General features: G+C 40.4%; 1 protein-coding gene across 1 annotated transcript in view; it reads left to right on the plus strand.

The window, feature by feature from the left end:
* The window catches only part of LOC6042771 (irregular chiasm C-roughest protein), a 173668-nt gene that overhangs the window by 115745 nt on the left and 39780 nt on the right, over positions 1-18143 (plus strand). The window contains 1 exon segment of the mRNA XM_038264116.1: positions 10389-10515. Within this exon segment, the coding sequence (XP_038120044.1) occupies positions 10389-10515 (127 nt within the window).

The raw sequence follows: 18143 nt of genomic DNA on the forward strand, positions 1-18143 counted from the left end.
CCTTGCATTTTTAAATAACAATTTTAAACGAAACTATTTTTTAAAGCTCCATTGAAATTATTAAGACGTACATGGATATCACGCCAAGGCTAAAGAAGTTTATTATTACAAATCAATGTATCTAAATAAATCTTCGTGGTAAGAACGCTTAAGGGGTCATTTTCAAATATCCGTGAGTTAGAAAATATTTTACCAGAATTTTGGATTTATTTGAATTTTGGATTTTTTTATATATTTAAAAGGAGGCGCACGATACTTCTTGCATCTTCACCTAAAACGAAGCTTTATGAATGGTCGTGCGCCTCCATGAAAATATATGAAAAAACTTTTAATTTTTTGAACAAAGTTATAAAAAAATACGCATGTTGAATTCCAAGTAATAGATTGTTATAATCGTTGAATATTTGTTGGAAGAGTTATCCTGTCAGTGATTTTTTTGTTTGCGATTTCCATAAATAGTGATTATTATTTATATTTTTTGATGTACCTCGTAACTTTTTTCTTGAACATTGATTTACTTAAAACCACCAAGACATTTTCTATCGGGGTATAAGGTGACTGTGTGTCAGGGATGCCAGGTCAGAATTTGAAAAGTCTGAATTCCTGCGTGAAAAAGTCTGTGCATGTCTGTGCACATACTTTGACTTTCAAATATCGAATTTTCGAAAATCCTGACTTTCAAAATTCGAATGAACTGAAAATTACTGTTGCAAGCTTCAAAAGTCATATTTTTCGTGAGCAATAAATATAGACAATGTTTTATAAAATGTTTTGCTGTTGAATATGCGTTGAAAAGGAGCAATAAAATTCGTGTCACCTATTTAAATCACGAATGTTTAAAACACCGTCACATTTTTTTATGGTTCACACAACATTATAGTACTGGGTAATTCTCCGCCAACTCACACGAAATCGGGAAAAGTTGCCCCGACCCCTCTTCGATTTGCGTGAAACTTTGTCCTAAGGGGTAACTTTTGTCCCTGATCACGAATCCGAGGTCCGTTTTTTGATATCTCGTGACGGAGGGGCGGTACGACCCCTTCCATTTTTGAACATGTGAAAAAAGAGGTGTTTTTCAATAATTTGCAGCCTGAAACGGTGATGAGATAGAAATTTGGTGTCAAAGGGACTTTTGTGTAAAATTAGACGCCCGATTTGATGGCGTACTCAGAATTCGAATAAACGTATTTTTCATCGAAAAAAACACTAAAAAAGTTTTAAAAATTCTCCCATTTTCCGTTACTTGACTGTAAAAAATTTTGGAACATGTCATTTTATGGGAAATTTAATGTACTTTTTGAATCTACATTGTCCCAGAAGAGTCATTTTTTCATTTAGAACAAAATTTTTCATTTTAAAATTTCGTATTTTTTCTAACTTTGCAGGGTTATTTGCTTATAAACATCACGAGTTATCGCTATTTAACGAATAAAAGTTTTGAAAAAGTTGGTCGTCATCGATCATGGCCGTTCATGGTCACCCGCGACAGACACGGACGACGAAACGAAGAAAAACGCAAAAAGTAACTTTTTCAAAACTTTTTTTCGTAAAATCGCGATAACTCGTGATGTTTATAAGCAAACCCCTTATGTCTATATATCAAAATTTTTGTAATTGTCTGCTCTACAACTTTGTAGAACATTGTTACACTCTAAAAAATAACCCTGCAAAGTTAGAAAAAAACACGAAATTTTAAAATGAAAAATTTTGTTCTAAATGAAAAAATTTGCAATTTGCAATTTGCAAATGTAGATTCGAAAAGTACATTAAATTTCCCATAAAATGACATGTTCCAAAATTTTTTACAGTCGAGTAACGGAAAATGGGAGAATTTTTAAAACTTTTTTAGTGTTTTTTTCGATGAAAAATACGTTTGTTTGGAATTCTGAGTACGCCATCAAATCGGGCGTCTAATTTTACACAAAAGTCCCTTTGACACCAAATTTCTATCTCATCACCGTTTCAGGCTGCAAATTATTGAAAAACACCTCTTTTTTCACATGTTCAAAAATGGAAGGGGTCGTACCGCCCCTCCGTCACGAGATATCAAAAAACGGACCTCGGATTCGTGATCAGGGACAAAAGTTACCCCTTAGGACAAAGTTTCACGCAAATCGAAGAGGGGTCGGGGCAACTGCTGTGTGAGTTGGTAGAGAATTACCCTACTACTTTCAATATTTTTACAAAAAACTTATTTTCCAAACTATTTTACAAAAACAAAAAAAAGGTATTTGAATTACGTTTCTAGAAAGATGAGATTTATAAGACTGCTATAATCTAGCTGATTCTTTGATAATTTCATACTAAAAAACAAAAAAAAAAATGACTCCAAAAACTTGCATCAGTAATTTGTAGTTTAATTTCGATTGTAAAAAAGGTGTATCTGTTGCATCTGTATGCATCTGTTTAACGTTTGGTTAAGGAAATATCAAATTGATTTAAAATTACAAAAATACCCTTAAAAATGCCAAACCTGCAAAATTGTCGATTGAATCAATTAAATCAGAACCGACAGGTGATTTGTACACCAAAATTATGTACACCAAAATTATGTAATAATCCCATATATTTTAAAATTGCGTTAAAACTAAATGGTAAAAATGTTCAGCGATTCACAACCTTCTAAAAAGTGCACATTTTAATGAGTAAATGACACATAAAACAAATCATTTGGCAAGTTTCCTGAACCGTCACTAGAAAGTTTCCAATAAATAATTAAGGAAATGATATCGAGAAGAATTACTGCATTCGATTCTACAAAAACCCAAAAAGTTCTTTTCGTTTTAAAATTTCGTGTTTTTGTAAATGGCAGGGTATTTTTTTACAGTGTAGCAATGTTCTATAAAATTGTAGAGCAACCAATTTCAAAAATGTTGATACTTATAAGTCGACGTCGTCGTGCTATCTTGTCGCACCCGCCATTTCAACGTTTCGAGAAAAACGCGTTTTAATGTTTGACCTTGAATGAACAAAAACGAAAGCACGCAATGTAAACAATAACAAACACGTTTTGTTTGGTTGACCATTCTGTGCATTGCCCCGAAGTTTGGTTGTATTTGGTTTCCGGAGTCCCGAGTTATAATTATAATTGTTTACGGTAGTCTAACTTGTCCGTGCGTCAAACGCGTTCTGACCTGAAATCACTTTGACCTTTTGTCGCACTTACATCGATTTCCAAGGAAGTGACAAGATAGCACGACAAGATTGAAACTTTTTTCATATGAAAAGTGACAAAAATTTTCGGAGCTTTTTTTGGTTTTCATTGAATATCTCAGGACTGAAATCGAATTTTGGGGATCTGTGAAGGTCAAAAGAGGAGGCATTGTATTCTTAACTCAATTTGGCCCAAAATGCACGTACGACTAGTTAGCACGACGGCGACTAAGTATGGAGATTTCCTATAACCATCATAAAATATTGCGATTCTACAGAAATTAACTAACTTTGTTTATTAATCATGTATATTAGGGTGGGTACGGATTTTGAAAAGTTCTCAGATCAAGTTCTGGTGTGGTTCCCCTTGTAGGGCATACCCAAAGGGACTCTCACACCAAATTTCAGCTCATTTGGTTGAAAACTGGCTTGTTTCAAGCGGGTTCAAGTTTACATGGAAATTACTATGGGAAATTTTGAATTTTCGTTCATTCGCTCCTACAGGCCTGGGGAAAACATGTAGAAACTTCTAGGAAGGCCAGAAATGAGCGGAATCGTGTGGAGAACAACTTTCCCTAAGGAACCAGGTCGATTCGTTCAACCCCCCATCGAGCTCAACGGCAATACATCCGGGGTTTTCGGAATCACCCGTTTTCCCCAGCAGAGCATCAAATTTTCCTTAGCATGCTATGAATGCTTGATGAACACCGCGACGCCACATGTCAAACAGCTACCACGTGATTGTAAAATTTTCACCATAACAATTTTTTTCTTATTTGGAGGTTAAGAATACAGCTAAATAGTATCAGGATCACCATAAATGATAATTCTATAGTTCAAAAAGTAATAAAAAGTTATTTTTATAGGCGATGCTAGTCCACGTGGTAGCTGTTTGATATGTGGCGTCGCGGTGTTCATCAAGCATGCATAGCATGCTAAGGAAAATTTGATGCTCAGCTGGGGAAAACGGGTGGTTCCGAAAACCTCGGATGTATTGCCGTTGAGCTCGATGGGGTTGAACGAATCGATCTGGTTCCTTAGGAAAGTTGTTCTCCACTCGATTCCGCTCATTTCTGGCCATCCTAGAAGTTTCTACATGTTTTCCCCAGGCCTGTAGGAGCGAATGAACGAAAATTCAAAATTTCCCATAGTAATTTCCATGTAAACTTGAACCCGCTTGAGACAAGCCAGGTTTCAACCAAATGAGCTGAAATTTGGCGTGAGAGTCCTATGGGTATGCCCTACAAGGAACCACACCAGAACTTGATCTGAGAACTTTTCAAAATCCGTACCCACCTAATGTATATGTATATAAAAGGTATAAACCTACTTTGGTAGATCCGCTTGTCGGCAGTTGGACTAATGATCCAAAGGTCGTCAGTTCGAATCCCGGGGTGGATGTTGAAATTATCAATAAGTTCAATAAGTCAAAGTTTGCTGCTATTTGAGCAAATTTTCAATTACTGAAAACATAAGCAGTGCAAGTTTCAGTAATTTTTACTGAATCAAGTAAGATGAGTTTGGTGTGAAAGTTTCAAGCAAGTTTCAAGGTAGGTTTCAAGCCTTCGGACATCCAGTTTCGAGTAGAATCATGATCGTCAAGACCATGTTGTATAACGAACAATTTAATTTGATTGTTTTGACAATAAATGTGGTAGGTTGTCCCCTTATTTTTTCAAGATATTCTAAAAAATGAAACCTTCAGATCTCGTAACTCAAGTATTTTTTTAAATCTGTCATTTTTATCATAATCGTCGGATTTTTAGCACTGGTCATATACAGCAATTCCCCAGGAAACAGCATGATTCGGAAAAAAGTTGTCCGATCAGGCTTGCGAAGGCGGCAAAATTGGACTGAGTGTTCCTTGGCTAAAATAGCTAGACCCATTTTTTTTTTGTTTGGCCATTAGGGTGACTTACGCTGTGTTTTCAAAAAATCATAGCTCCGTGTCGTTACCACCGATTTAAGCTGTCTTGAATGCAAGATGATTAGATTAGGTTTTCAAGGAAAAATACTTTAAAGTTTCATTAATCTGACCTTATATCTGAAAAGATCGCATGAAAACTTGAAATGCGGTTTAGAAGGTCTCGAGCCAAAGAGAAAATAAAAACTGGGGTTGTCGCTTACGGAATGGGAAAAACTCTACTTTTTTTCTAAAACTGCGATAATTTAAAAATTTAACATGTTTGTCTGTGCGCCGGGATTGTCACCACCCGTTAACACTAACTTGACAGTGCGCGCCGCGACCGGAGTTGCCGCGCTACCAAACGTTGTTCTCGCTACAACCACAAGCAGAGCAACAACGTGCGAACTTCTTTAAACTTAAAACCTAGTTTAATAAACGTGTTAGTAAATAATTACACCCAATTGCCTCGAGACGAGACAATAGTGGTACCATTTACGGACACAGAGAACACAGCTCGAGATGGGCGAAAGAATAATTCTCTCGAGGTTCATTTGCAAAAAAGTTCATTCGTCAAAACAAAAACCAAAAGTGACAACTACGGGAATCGAACCATTGACCTTTGACATACTAACCCAATGACTTAACTGCCTCGGCCGCTCCAGCTTAGTGTCTAAGGAGTGTTCAGATGTCGATGTATGCCACTTGTAGAAGATTTATTGTATCAATCCACGAATGAACTCATTTTCATGGTGGTGTGAGTTGGTAGAACTATTCTCTCGATTTTGGCGCTGAGCCCTCAATAAATTTTGAGGGAACGATTCTCTTGACTCGGAATTTTGGGTGTAGTTGCTTGATAATCTTTGCTGCTATCCGCCCCGCCTTGCCTCCGCCACCCTCGGATATAACAGTTTAGGTACCGAAATTTTCGTGATTGAAAAACGATTGCTTCAAAACTATACTTACTAGATGAAATTAAACCTGTAAGGTCGTTTAAGTTCATTTTACAAGGTTGCTACATGTGTAATCATTTAGCTTCTCATCATCCAAAGCCATCAATGAAAAAGCCCTATATGAAAATGTCACCTCTATCAGTATGATAGAAAGACTGTTCAGAATGACAACGGCAGGTGAGGAAACCATTCACCAGTGATTTTTTGTTCATTTTTCGTCCACACATAACTGCTTCTACTCATTCTTGAGAGCGAATGTATATGAATATCATTATTACAAACTCAGCACGAAGGACCCGCTACTACAGATATGTGCAGAAATTTTGCTTCCCAGCTTCACGGTACGCCACTATGGGGTGGCCGAGGAAAGAAATCACTCCGAAGGACACACGAGGTGCATGTGTCAGGATAACGTACTACCGAAGCGAACGAGCAGATTTTACGACGGTTGCCTGCATACCATGGCATACCAAGGCTAAAAACATGAATGGCAACAAGAAAGGATTTTTATCATAAGTATCATCAACATCACCATCAACAGCTTTATCGCTATCATATACCCACTCGAAAAAAGTAGAAAAATAGAAGATAGAAGAAGCGAGAATAGCACAACCAAACAGCGAGCATAAGCATAAGCATATGTATGTGCTTTTGCACTGGGGCTCTCTTTTTATGAAAATGATCTAGCCACGAGATTCAGGGAGCCACAATATTTTCGCCACTCTTCACCACAAAACCAAACAACCACCGTGGTGCAATGACAGCCCCCTGAAATAAACCTCTGATTGAAGTGATAACGTCGCGTACATTGCTTATTGTGTTCATTCACATAAACTGGGCATAAACGTGTCATAATTAGAGCTTTGGGTTTTTTCCTCTCGGCCTGACACCTCCGGTTTTATGATGATATAGCTTTGCGAGGTCGGCCTCATGGGTGCTAATATTTTTGGTCATGATTACGAGGCTCAACGTGAACCGGTTCTTTTTAATGATAGGTCTGAACGATATTGAGGTTTATTGATGCTAGTTACACCTTTGAATATATTTATTTAGCGAAGTTGGAGGGTCAAAGCAGTGTTCGCTCCATAATTTTTTAAAATCTGCATGGATTTTTTTTTGGATCGGAAGTTAAAAGTGCAATCTATTGATACATAATAAAAAAACTGGTCCCTTACGAGATGCCAAACAGGTGAAATGAGTTCACAGTACTATGCGTTTGTGTCATTGATAGTGATCAACATTCCAACTCCCAAGCCCGAGCCACGTAGCCCAGTGGAAACGCTTTCGCCTCGTAAGCGGTAGATCGGGGTTCAAATCCCGGCTCGGACCAACACAACTGGTGATCTTTTCCCTTCTGGAATCGATTACTTAGTAAAGGGAAGGTAGTGTATCGTCACAAACTGGACCTTATCACGACACCATAGGGAGGCGACCTATGGAATGCTAACATTAACCTTAACATGTTAACATTAAGTTGAGAATGAAACTGCCACTGAATCCGCTTTGTAAATGCCGGCCCCGATACTCTTCAAGGGTGTTCCCTTCAGGAACTAGGAAAGATTTATTTTTTTTTACTTTTCCCAAGCCCTCAAAAAAGTTGGAACGGTAAATTCAATTCGCTGGTTCTCGGGCATAACTTATGCAACAAAGACAAGTCTTTTTTTTTAATCATTTGTAAGGATGTCTACACACCAAAAAATCATGAATTTTACATCAAACGTAATCATGAATTTAACGCAAATTGAAGTCATGTAATGAGAAAAGAGATGTAAAATTATGATTGTTTCGACGTAGCTTACCAAAATTATCGTGTATATGTTGAAACGTAGCTTCACATTAATGACTACGTAAAATTCAATTATTTGTAACTCAATTTTCGGTCATTTATAATGCACATAGCTGGAGCGTGTTATTGATGTAATTTTGTGTTACATTTAACCGAACTTCGCGTGGATTCGTTTGACAGTGTAGAAGCAAATCAGAAACGTCAGCCATGTTTAGCTGTGCAAATTGGTGCCGTGGCAGTTTTTCTTAACTTTTAATCGTTTAGCAGCAGGTCTCAAATCAACTAAAATGTAAGGAAAATACGACAAAAACTTCTGTAAACGTAAGTTTCATCTGTTTGCCAATGAATCTAAAGAAAAATCAACACAGTTTATGTTGTTTCTTTTCATTTTAGTATGGTGAAAAAATCTTTGTGGATTCCGGCATGGTACATGTTCCGAATAAAGCTGTGTTGGCTTAGGAACGGTTACCAGCACTGCAACCACTATCCGGTCCAAGCTTCAGCGGTCAAAATGTATCTGGATTCCGGAAAAGGTTTCCCGGCAAGTCTACGTGCCATCCGTAGTTGGCAAAATCCCGCTGGAAGTGACTCGGATTAGGAGCGGAGTTTGATTGACAAATACGGAGCGAACTGGACCAGATTCCTCAGTACGGAACCATTTAAAGGTCAAGGCCCAGAACCTCCAGTGCGGCGGCCCACATTGCGTTGATGGCCTGGCGGAAGATGGTCAGTTCATCCGACGTTGAAGGAAGTCGAATGAAATCCGTAGTTTTTGGGAGCAGAAAAAGAAAACACGAGTGAAAAATTAATAAAATAAACCGTTGTGATAAGTGATAATGTGTAAGATATTTGATGAGCAATTAAAAATGTTTCATGAATGCGTCGTTTTTATTCCAACAAGAACCATCCCCAAAATCCAATAAGAAATACAGCCTACAAAATTGCGTCTGCTGTAATTTTACATCTAACAAATCCTGACGGTCGGATCGTGTAATTTTAAAATTTGATGTAATTTTCTGTCTTATTTGACGCTCCAGTTATGTGCATCAAAAAGACAGAATTTTACACGATTTTTTCGTGGTGTGTAGATGATCCTAGAATTTTGCGTATTCGAAGGCTTGCAACATGTGTACACTTTCCAAAAATTTTCATTGAAACATAGTTTTTCTTGTGTATAAGAAATCGATACGAGATTTTGATTTTGAACACTGCTGAATACTTCCGGATTTTTCTGCAATGGAACCATCCACAAACTACGTGGACACTTTTTTGGAAATCTCAACACATCGATTGTCGATTTTCCACGATCCATACAAAAAAGATTTTATTTGTATGGAAATTGTGCACGATGGGGGGATTACTTCTGAAAGTTTCAGGAAGATAATACATGATTAAGCTGAGTTAGAATCGATTTTAAACTCAACATTTTGCCGTGCGCAAAGCGGACTCTCAAACTTTCTGAGGCGTTTTTCTTTGAAAAACGAGTTGATTTTCGGGTGCCACGATATCTCGAAACCGACGATTTTTTATATGAGAAACACAAAAGTATTTTTATCTTTTTTAAAAATATATTTTTTTAAATCGGCCTTAGTCATGCACACAGCACCGGTTTAACGAGTATTCATCAACATTTTGAGCCGAATTGGTCAAGGTTGTGTTGAGATATCGTGGCTCCCGTTTTTTGAAACTGCTAAGCTCCAATAACTATATCTCGGCAATGATACAACCAAACGTCTTCAAATTTGTTTTGATAATAGATGAAAATGTATATTTTAATGTCCTGAAAACGGATTTAAAATAAAATTTTGTGTGTATTCACACCAACCTCAGACTTTTCTTTATCGATTTACATGTATGAAACCCCTTAATAAGGTTTATACTCTATTTCAAATTATTTCCAACACTTCGATAATCGACTTCCTCCAACACACTCGATGTGTAACGCTAAACTTGGAGTACGACGAAATGCAAATTCAAACTCCACCAACAACGATTTCGTCTGCATAATGGCACAAGTATTAACTCTTTTAATAGGTTTTCAAGAGTGCAGCACATCTCGGGGAATAATTAACATAAATATATCGAATTGTAAAAGTTGGTCCTGAATGTGCTCGCATTTAACCATTTTTCTCACATTAGGAAATCCATTTCCTTGTGCCGTTTCTTTTGCACTCCCGCTTGGAGCGGATACTTCCATGAAGTGGGAAAAATGGAACGGTGGCAGGAGAGTTTTGTCGAGTACTCGAGTACATGCCGTTTGTACCCTGCTCCACCCTTAGCTCCCACTCAGAACTTGCTCGGCAAGCCACTTTCTGGGGACACTTTTCCATGCTTTTTTTCCAAACCACCCCCCAGCAGCAGTAGCAGTTCACAATTCGACACGAGTTGTGCTTATTTCGTTTCAACTTTCCATTATTTCCCCACATTCCAGTTTTCCAATTGCAATACTCAGACTTGGTCCTTTGCGTCTGCCGGGTACATGCGGAACAGTAGCAGAAATGTGCGATTGCATGGGAAGGAAGAAAAAAAAACTCAAGTGAAAACACATTAGAAAGTTGTTGTTTATGCCTTTTCTCTGTTCATCTCGTTGCAGCGAAAAAGCGGATCTGAAATCTCGATCCGACAGTACGAGCGTTCCACCGCTCGATTCCATCTATACGACGCCGACCGGATTCCATCATCATCACAACGGAACTCCCGGATCGCCGGAAGCAATGAAGGTACGAATGGCTGCAATGATATTACAACCACCGACAAGGGTTTAGCAGACACCCCCAAGTGAGACTGATTGTACGGTAAAAGAACCCTCGGCGGACGCCAGCACTAGTCCGGAAAATTATACCGCCCCGGACGCCGACGGTTCGGTTCAGTGCCAACGTGACCCGGTTGGGGGTGCCACCACCAGCCGGACAGCCACGGAGCAGGAACCAACCGTCGGCGGCAGCCGGCACCAGTCTCAGACGACGAAAACCAACGAAAATAACAATGAAACTAGTGGCGGTAGCAAACGAATGTTCAAAGTAAGTGATTATAGCGTGGAGAAGTTCAATCGATTCATCGATAAGCTAGATAAGGGCAATTTTTTAATTAAAACTAACTTTAAGAAATCTTACTCACTGATTCTAACCCGGTCGTACGGTGGAACCGAAACACAAAGTTCCACTGTTGCGTCTCCAACCAAAGATTCAAACAGTGATAGTAACAATAATTGCAGCACAAGTGGAGGGGTCGAAGAGGGAAGCGGGTTGACGGCGGGTGCAGAGCGGAAGAAAAAGGGAAATTTAATTAAGGCAAACTCTAGTACGGCCATCTATCATCAGAAGGGAAGCAGAAGCATTGACCAGTCACCACCAACACCACCAGAGCAGCAAACGGACAAGAAACGGAAGCCAACGGTGACACATGATTTGAATTCTATCGGTGACACCGGAAACCGACACCAACCCGAAGTGCTGTGCTCCAATGGCGAGCCAACGGAAGTCGAAAGGGTAAACGGAAAGACGACGGAAACTTGCAATAATTACAATAGCAAAAGTTTATCGTTTTCATACTGTGATGGTGTTGCTGTTGAAGATAACAACAACGATAGCGATGAGTTTTGTCGGTCGGAAATATTCGATAACGACTCAACGGTCCCCGAGAGCCGGCCAGAGTTTGTAGTAAATGATCTGAGAGGAGATGCTGCCATCGAAGCTGGGATTGGGAAGCAAATCCGTGCGAAGAAGATGGAAAACAATTACGAGAATATTCGTCCGTTCAGCAGCAGCACACTGAGCCACTACTCGAGGAAGCACATCCGGAGAAAATCCAATATCTCCTACCGGAATTGTCACCAGGAGGACAATAACGACCGGGCAGGCCTACCGAAGGAGGATCACGGTATCGTGAGTACCAGCAGCAGCAACAGCAACACTGACGCAAGAAGTAAAAGTGCCATACCTACACGCTTTTTCAAACGTCAAGATTATGCACAACCGGAGCTTGATTTCCCCTCGGACTACTCAGAGTCCGGGGGTGAGGCAAGGCAACCGGCCGGCAGCAAGAAGCGCACTCCCAAACTCGGCACCGATTTGTTCCACTTTTCGTTTAGCTCGCGAAAGAAGCCGGAAAAGGTGCCCCAGTTGAAAAATATAAATCTTAATTTCCCCAATAAAACCACCCACTTTGAGGAGCAGCAATCATCGAGGCCACAGCCTCAGTTTGTGTTGGCTACGGCGCAGTGCAACAAACAGGAGCGTCGATATCTTAGCAAAGCCAAAACGCAAATCTTAAAGCTGGGCCAAAAGTGTCGACTGCTTGGTGGCAGCGGTTCGAGGGATAAAAGAAATCATTATATTAGCTCGTACAATCTGGATGATTTAATAAAAGCCACCCACAAGTATGAGGAAAACGAAAAATCCAATCTCAGCAATAAAATTGTCTACAAAAGCTACAAATCCGAACTGGATCTAACCAAGAACCTAACCTATCTGGATACGTTCCTGAACGAAACGTTCGACAACGAGCCGGAGCGGCCGGGAGAGGCGGTGCGAAAACCGTCGCGCTTCCGCCACGGTCATAAACGCGCAAAATCCTGCTCGAAAACTCTTGACCAGATGTTGATGACAGCAGCAACCACAACCGCACCGCTGCTGATGCCACCGCAGCCAAATACGAATAATGCCCGGACGACCCGGACCCGGAACCTCATCCAGCTGGATGACGCATGGGGTGGGCATAAAATGGCCAACAGCATCATCACTAGTAAAACTAATAAAACAAAATTAGCTAGTCTTATTAAAATGGAAAATGACTTTAGCACGGTCGTGGGCCTGGACCCGGACATCCGGCTAGCAGCAGCGGTGGGCGAAAAAAGTGCCAAGAGTAATACCACTTCCAGCTCACTCAGCAGTAGTGACTACGCTTCCGTTTACAGTGCACCCTCTTCTAGTGCCGGCGGTGGCAACACCACCAACTCGGGTGGCGGTAATAAAATGCAAAATTTGAAACTGATTTGTACGCCGGAGGGAATGTTGGAAAACCACGTCGAGTACTCCCCCTCTCGGCACCGTTCCAAGGCGGCTAAGCTAAGCAACAGAAGAGCAGCAGCAGCAGCAGCTGAAGAAGACGACAATCTGAAGCTGTTGGCAGTAGACGACAGCAGCAGCTACTATTCGTTACGAGCCAATAAATTTCACCAGATTCATAACGATTTCTCCGACGGTTCGATTGGTTTGCACCACCAAGACCAGAACCAAGACGCAGAATTTCATCCAAACGATTTTCATAACGCATCGACTCTTCAGCTGCACGGCAGCTACCATGCGGAAGCTTCCTCTCACCGTCGGCAGCAGCATCAGACAGTGTTTCGCAAGCAGCAAAACAATCAACATCATCACCGTCAGCGACATCACCAACACCACCATCGCCGACAGTCACCACTTGAGGCTGATTTAACATATCAAGAGGATTATCTGAAGCACTATCAAAACACAAGAACCGCAGCACTAGTGGGATACAATACGGCACTCGGCTGTGGAGCTTCTGCCACCAACGAGGGCAGCAATTGTGATTCCTCGCTGGGATACTTTTCGAATCAATCATATCATTACGGAACCGCGGCTGTTATCGATAACGAGTCTCTCAGAAGCAACATCCTCGCCGCTAACGAACTAGAAACCGAAGACGACGACGACGACGACGATGACGATGATGATGACGATTCCGTGGCGCCTGTAGATAATGACGACGGTGATGACGATGATAGTTCCACCGTGGATGGGGGCCGCCACCCCCACAACCTGGGGGTGGTGCCGGCTGCGACTGCCCGGTGTAGAGCCCACAGCTTCACCAATGATTTCAATCAGAAAGATTTACTGACAAGCTCGCGGTCGTTTAGCAGAACCGCCGTTAAGCTGTCCCAGGCGGACAGCAATGGCAGTGGAACCGTTAATCCTGGCTTCCTGGGCCCACACCGGGTAATCGTTTCCAAATCGCACAAACAGCGTGGCGAACTCGTGCTCGAGTACGAATGTTAGCAGGACGCCCCCCAACTCAACGGCAACGTTATCATTTATCATCCCAAATACATATCGCTAAGGATCCACTACTCCACGCTGCACTATAGTGGGTGGATTTTAATGGTGCAACATCCGCGTCGCGTTTTCCCACCTCGATCCGCGTCCACGACGGCGCGTGACAAATGCGTGTAAATCGATTTTAACAAACGTGGAACATTATGTGGTAACGACAATAACTAGCACGTAAGAGAGAAGATTAATTAGCGGCAAGGCGGCATTATGTAGACTACTACTGTACTAGAGTGTAAGGATATAGTTAATCCCAAAGAGAAGAGGGCAGAAGGTGCGAGGATACGTATCTAGTTCAATGACGGCGCGTACTGCCCAGTATAGGTATGTGTGTAATATTTGTAAATATGCTCCTTCCGGGTTGTTTATCTTTTCGTATGACGGAAAATTTGCTGCTGCTTAAGATGTGAGTTTTATCGCTACGATGAAGTTTGTTTGTAAAGTTTAATTAATTACTTTGAGCAGCCGGTCCTAATGGTGCACTCAGCTTTAATGGCTCCGGCAGCGTAAACTGACCAGGGAAATTAAATTTTGTCCACTGCCGCCACCTTCAAGCATCCTCAACAGTATTCATCCCATCCCAGCCGTGCGCGCGGTAAAAGCTTCGCCATGTTCACCTCCCAAATTAAAGCACAACAAATTGCACTTTACGACTGGCAATCAATAAAGATTTCGTACCCAAATGTCGTCAAACAGACGAGCAAAACCAAAATAGAGAGATCCCATCTCACTATAGCAGGAAGTATTTTGTAATTGAAAATAACTTTTCGTTCGAGTTATTCTTGGTGCTTTTTTTTGTTCCCACATGCTGCGCAACATATCTTGGTACTATCGCTCCCTATGTGTTTGAGCATTGAAGTTTGTGTGCCATGAAGAAAGGATAGCGCTTGCATAAACAAGTTTTATACTCTGCCAGGAATTTACTAACGAAGAAGATGTAAAATTTTCAAGTTGTAAGAATCTAACCAATTATTGGTTTTGCATTCAGATCAGTTGATGTTCGAATCTCTTCACAGAGTTGTTTGTTCTTGTTGAATCTTGCTTCTTCCAGATTGGTATTTTCTAGAATGTGGCCGTTTAAATTGGCTCACAACAGATTTGAAAAAGGCGAAGACCGCATTAACATCATTTCAGTGCCTAACGTTGAAATACCATGCTTCTCCACCAAAATCAATAAGCAAGAGATTTCGAACGAGTTGCTCGATTCGCACTCAACTCAACCTCTGACGGAGCAAATTTGTCGATTACAGGGCTGAACTACATGGGACGGACAAACAGCCGTAAATTTATTTTAGAATCCATCTATCAGCAATTTAGCGGTATTTTTGAAAGATTCAAAACTCATCACTGCTTATTTGAACTCGACACACGCATTTACAAATCGTTAAAACTGCTCGCACTCAAACTACCATGCATTTCGTATGGTGCGAGAGTTCACAACTAACAGACATCTGTTAGACATCTGTTTGTCTGTGTGTGTACTAAACTTTCTAATCCAAGTGCATTTTCCATACGAATTGTATGGGGAATTTCATGTTTTAAGTAATGACCAGTTTTGAGCAAATGAGCCATTTTTGCCTTTTATTTCAACATCATAGGCGATTTTCAAATTGATTTTGATCTTTGAGTAGGCAATTCTGGCGAAATCAGAACAACTTATCGCGCGGCAAAAACCAACATTGAACTGAAGAGAAAAAGAAAACAAAATAGCTAACTGAATCTCACAACTGTGACCTTTTGTAGCAAACCGAGTTTCGGATTAGGAGGAAAAATTTCACTTCAGCAAAAACCTTTGATTTTGGGAGCACAAGAAGAAAACTGTTGGTTTGTCTTAAAAATACCATGCGTCTCCTCCAAAATTGTCAAGTACACTTAATTTGGAAGAAATGAAAAGTCAGCATAAAATTGAACGTTTAAATGGTCATCTTCTTGAGAAATCGATTAATACTAGCCCACTGTTGCATTTGTGCAACCCGTAATCAATCAATGGGATGAATACTGACAGCTCATTCAACGAAAACAAAAGCAAATGTTCCTACCCTCTATAAAAAGTTTAACTCGTCTTGAGAACATGGTCAAATAGAGCTGAGAGCACCCTTAGCACGAAGGACAAATCGCAGTGATCAATTAATTAGTACTCTTTTATAACCACAGTCTGAATTTAACGAGCATCAATCAGCTATTCGTGGCCAAGATTTCCAATCGGCGTCGAAGAAGCGGAAAACTGAGCAAAGAAGTGTCGAAAAGAAGAAGAAAAAAGTGTGCCAAGAAAGAACCATAAAAATAATGATGAAAAGGCCATTAATCAACCGACCACACAACGGAGCTACCGAAACGGTTCTGTGGCCACGGCACGCGATATTCATCTTCACCGGCGAATAAAAGCTCACACCCCAAAGCTCCTCCAGCGAAACGAACGGAGGCGCCAACGAGGGGATGATTTCATCCCAAGCGGGAGCTTTTATGCCACTTACCACCCTCCCCTCCTTCACGAGCTGAATGGGAAAAACGCACCACACAGGAAGTATGCGAATATAGCCGTATCTGGGCCAATAAAAAGAAAACGAGACGAGAATAACAGCGGCCACATCATTAGCCGCTCCGGAGTAACTCGGAATTAAATTAGGTATTCTTCAGCGTCCACTGAAGAGCTGAAATTCAGCCGACCTGGCTACCCACGCCGTGAGACGGCACAACTCGCCGATTGAGAGATCTTGGAACGCAAATTTAGTGTGCATACATAATCTGAGCTTCCACAGAGGATTAAGAGATTTCATGTTGAATTGTAGGTATGGTGTAAATACTAACGAAGAAATTATTTTAAAGCGCTTCTCCATCTATAATTGCTTACTTTGAACGGACCGACCGCAGTCAATTATTGTTTTAAATCTCGAGTCAAGGATTGCGATTAAAACGCCTGCAATTTCATTACGTCAGTCTAGATTTCAAAAAAGAGACAACATTTAATCGAATCCTATCAAAGCTGAAATGCAGGTTTTAATTTATAGCATTTAAGAGTATTGAGATCTTGTTTATTTATTGTTATTTATGATTTGTTTAAGTTAGCGGTATCAACTTTTATTTTCAAAGAAAAAAACCTCGTACATCACATCTTTACAATATGACAATTAATCAGATTGTACTTCAGCATCCAAATTTCCATCTCAACTTCTGAATGTGACTTTTGCTAAGCTCAATTGAAGAAAAAAAGAAAGCTTACTAATCCATCCATCCACGTCTACTAACTAATTAAAACAAACTGTCACAGCCGAGTTAAACAGTACCGTACACCTGTATAAGAGTGCAATGCAATCATACTAATAAAAAGGCGAAGTGTTTTTCTCATATGTTGTTTTTGTTTTTCTTTTATTTATCATTTCCATCATTTTTTTCTGAAGCTCTCTTTTATGCAACTCTTTTTTCCGATTTGGATTCACTTTACTGCCAATTTCCTCGATATCCGTCACTGCATCACGCCCACTGTGTATCCTTCTTTCGTTCGTGTCATGAAATCGATAAATCTCGCCTTTCCTACCTTTGAATATCCACTTTGTCACACAAACTCTTCTTTCCGACCGATCCTGGATTGTACCCTTTTTCCTATTTTTTCTTCTTTTTCCTCTTCCGTTCCAAACCCGCTCGAGTTTGCTCTCTGGTTATCCTCGAATACACGACTTTTTTATTTCCTTTCGATTCGTTCCATATCTGATTTCACGTGTGTTGTGTCACCATTCTCACGTTTGCTCACTTTAGTTTTCCGTTTGTAGCCGAAAGAGTGCGCTAGTGTTTTTGTGCAGTGCAAGGAAATCTCCTCTTGTGTTTGTGATGTTACTCTCCTGTTTTCCGTACCTCCTACACCCACTTTAACCCACCACGCCACCACCACCACCGTCTTGTTCATTAGTTTATTACCCTCTTCCCTGTGTGTGAGTGTCATGGAAAAAAAAATGAAACACGTACTGCATGCTGGAGAAATAAGAAATGCAATCAAAAATCGATTGGTTTTGTATTTCCCCTCACCTCACAGACAAGTTACGGGTCAGCTGAATCAGAGTACTAATTGTTTTGCTACGAGAAAAAACTGACCCACGAATAGCTAGGAAATATGGGATTGGCATTTTCAATTATGAAATCTTCAGTCAATCAAAAGCTGTTCTATTCTTCTTAAATAATTCGTTTATAAAGAGTCTTTAAACCGCGTCTCCATTGATAATACAATTCATTTAAAAAGGGAGGGGGGTGCATACAAATTTTACATTAAAAAAAACAAACCGAATTTT

This window comes from Culex quinquefasciatus, chromosome 3 (genome assembly GCF_015732765.1).
Source record: "Culex quinquefasciatus strain JHB chromosome 3, VPISU_Cqui_1.0_pri_paternal, whole genome shotgun sequence".
Taxonomy (NCBI): domain Eukaryota; kingdom Metazoa; phylum Arthropoda; class Insecta; order Diptera; family Culicidae; genus Culex; species Culex quinquefasciatus.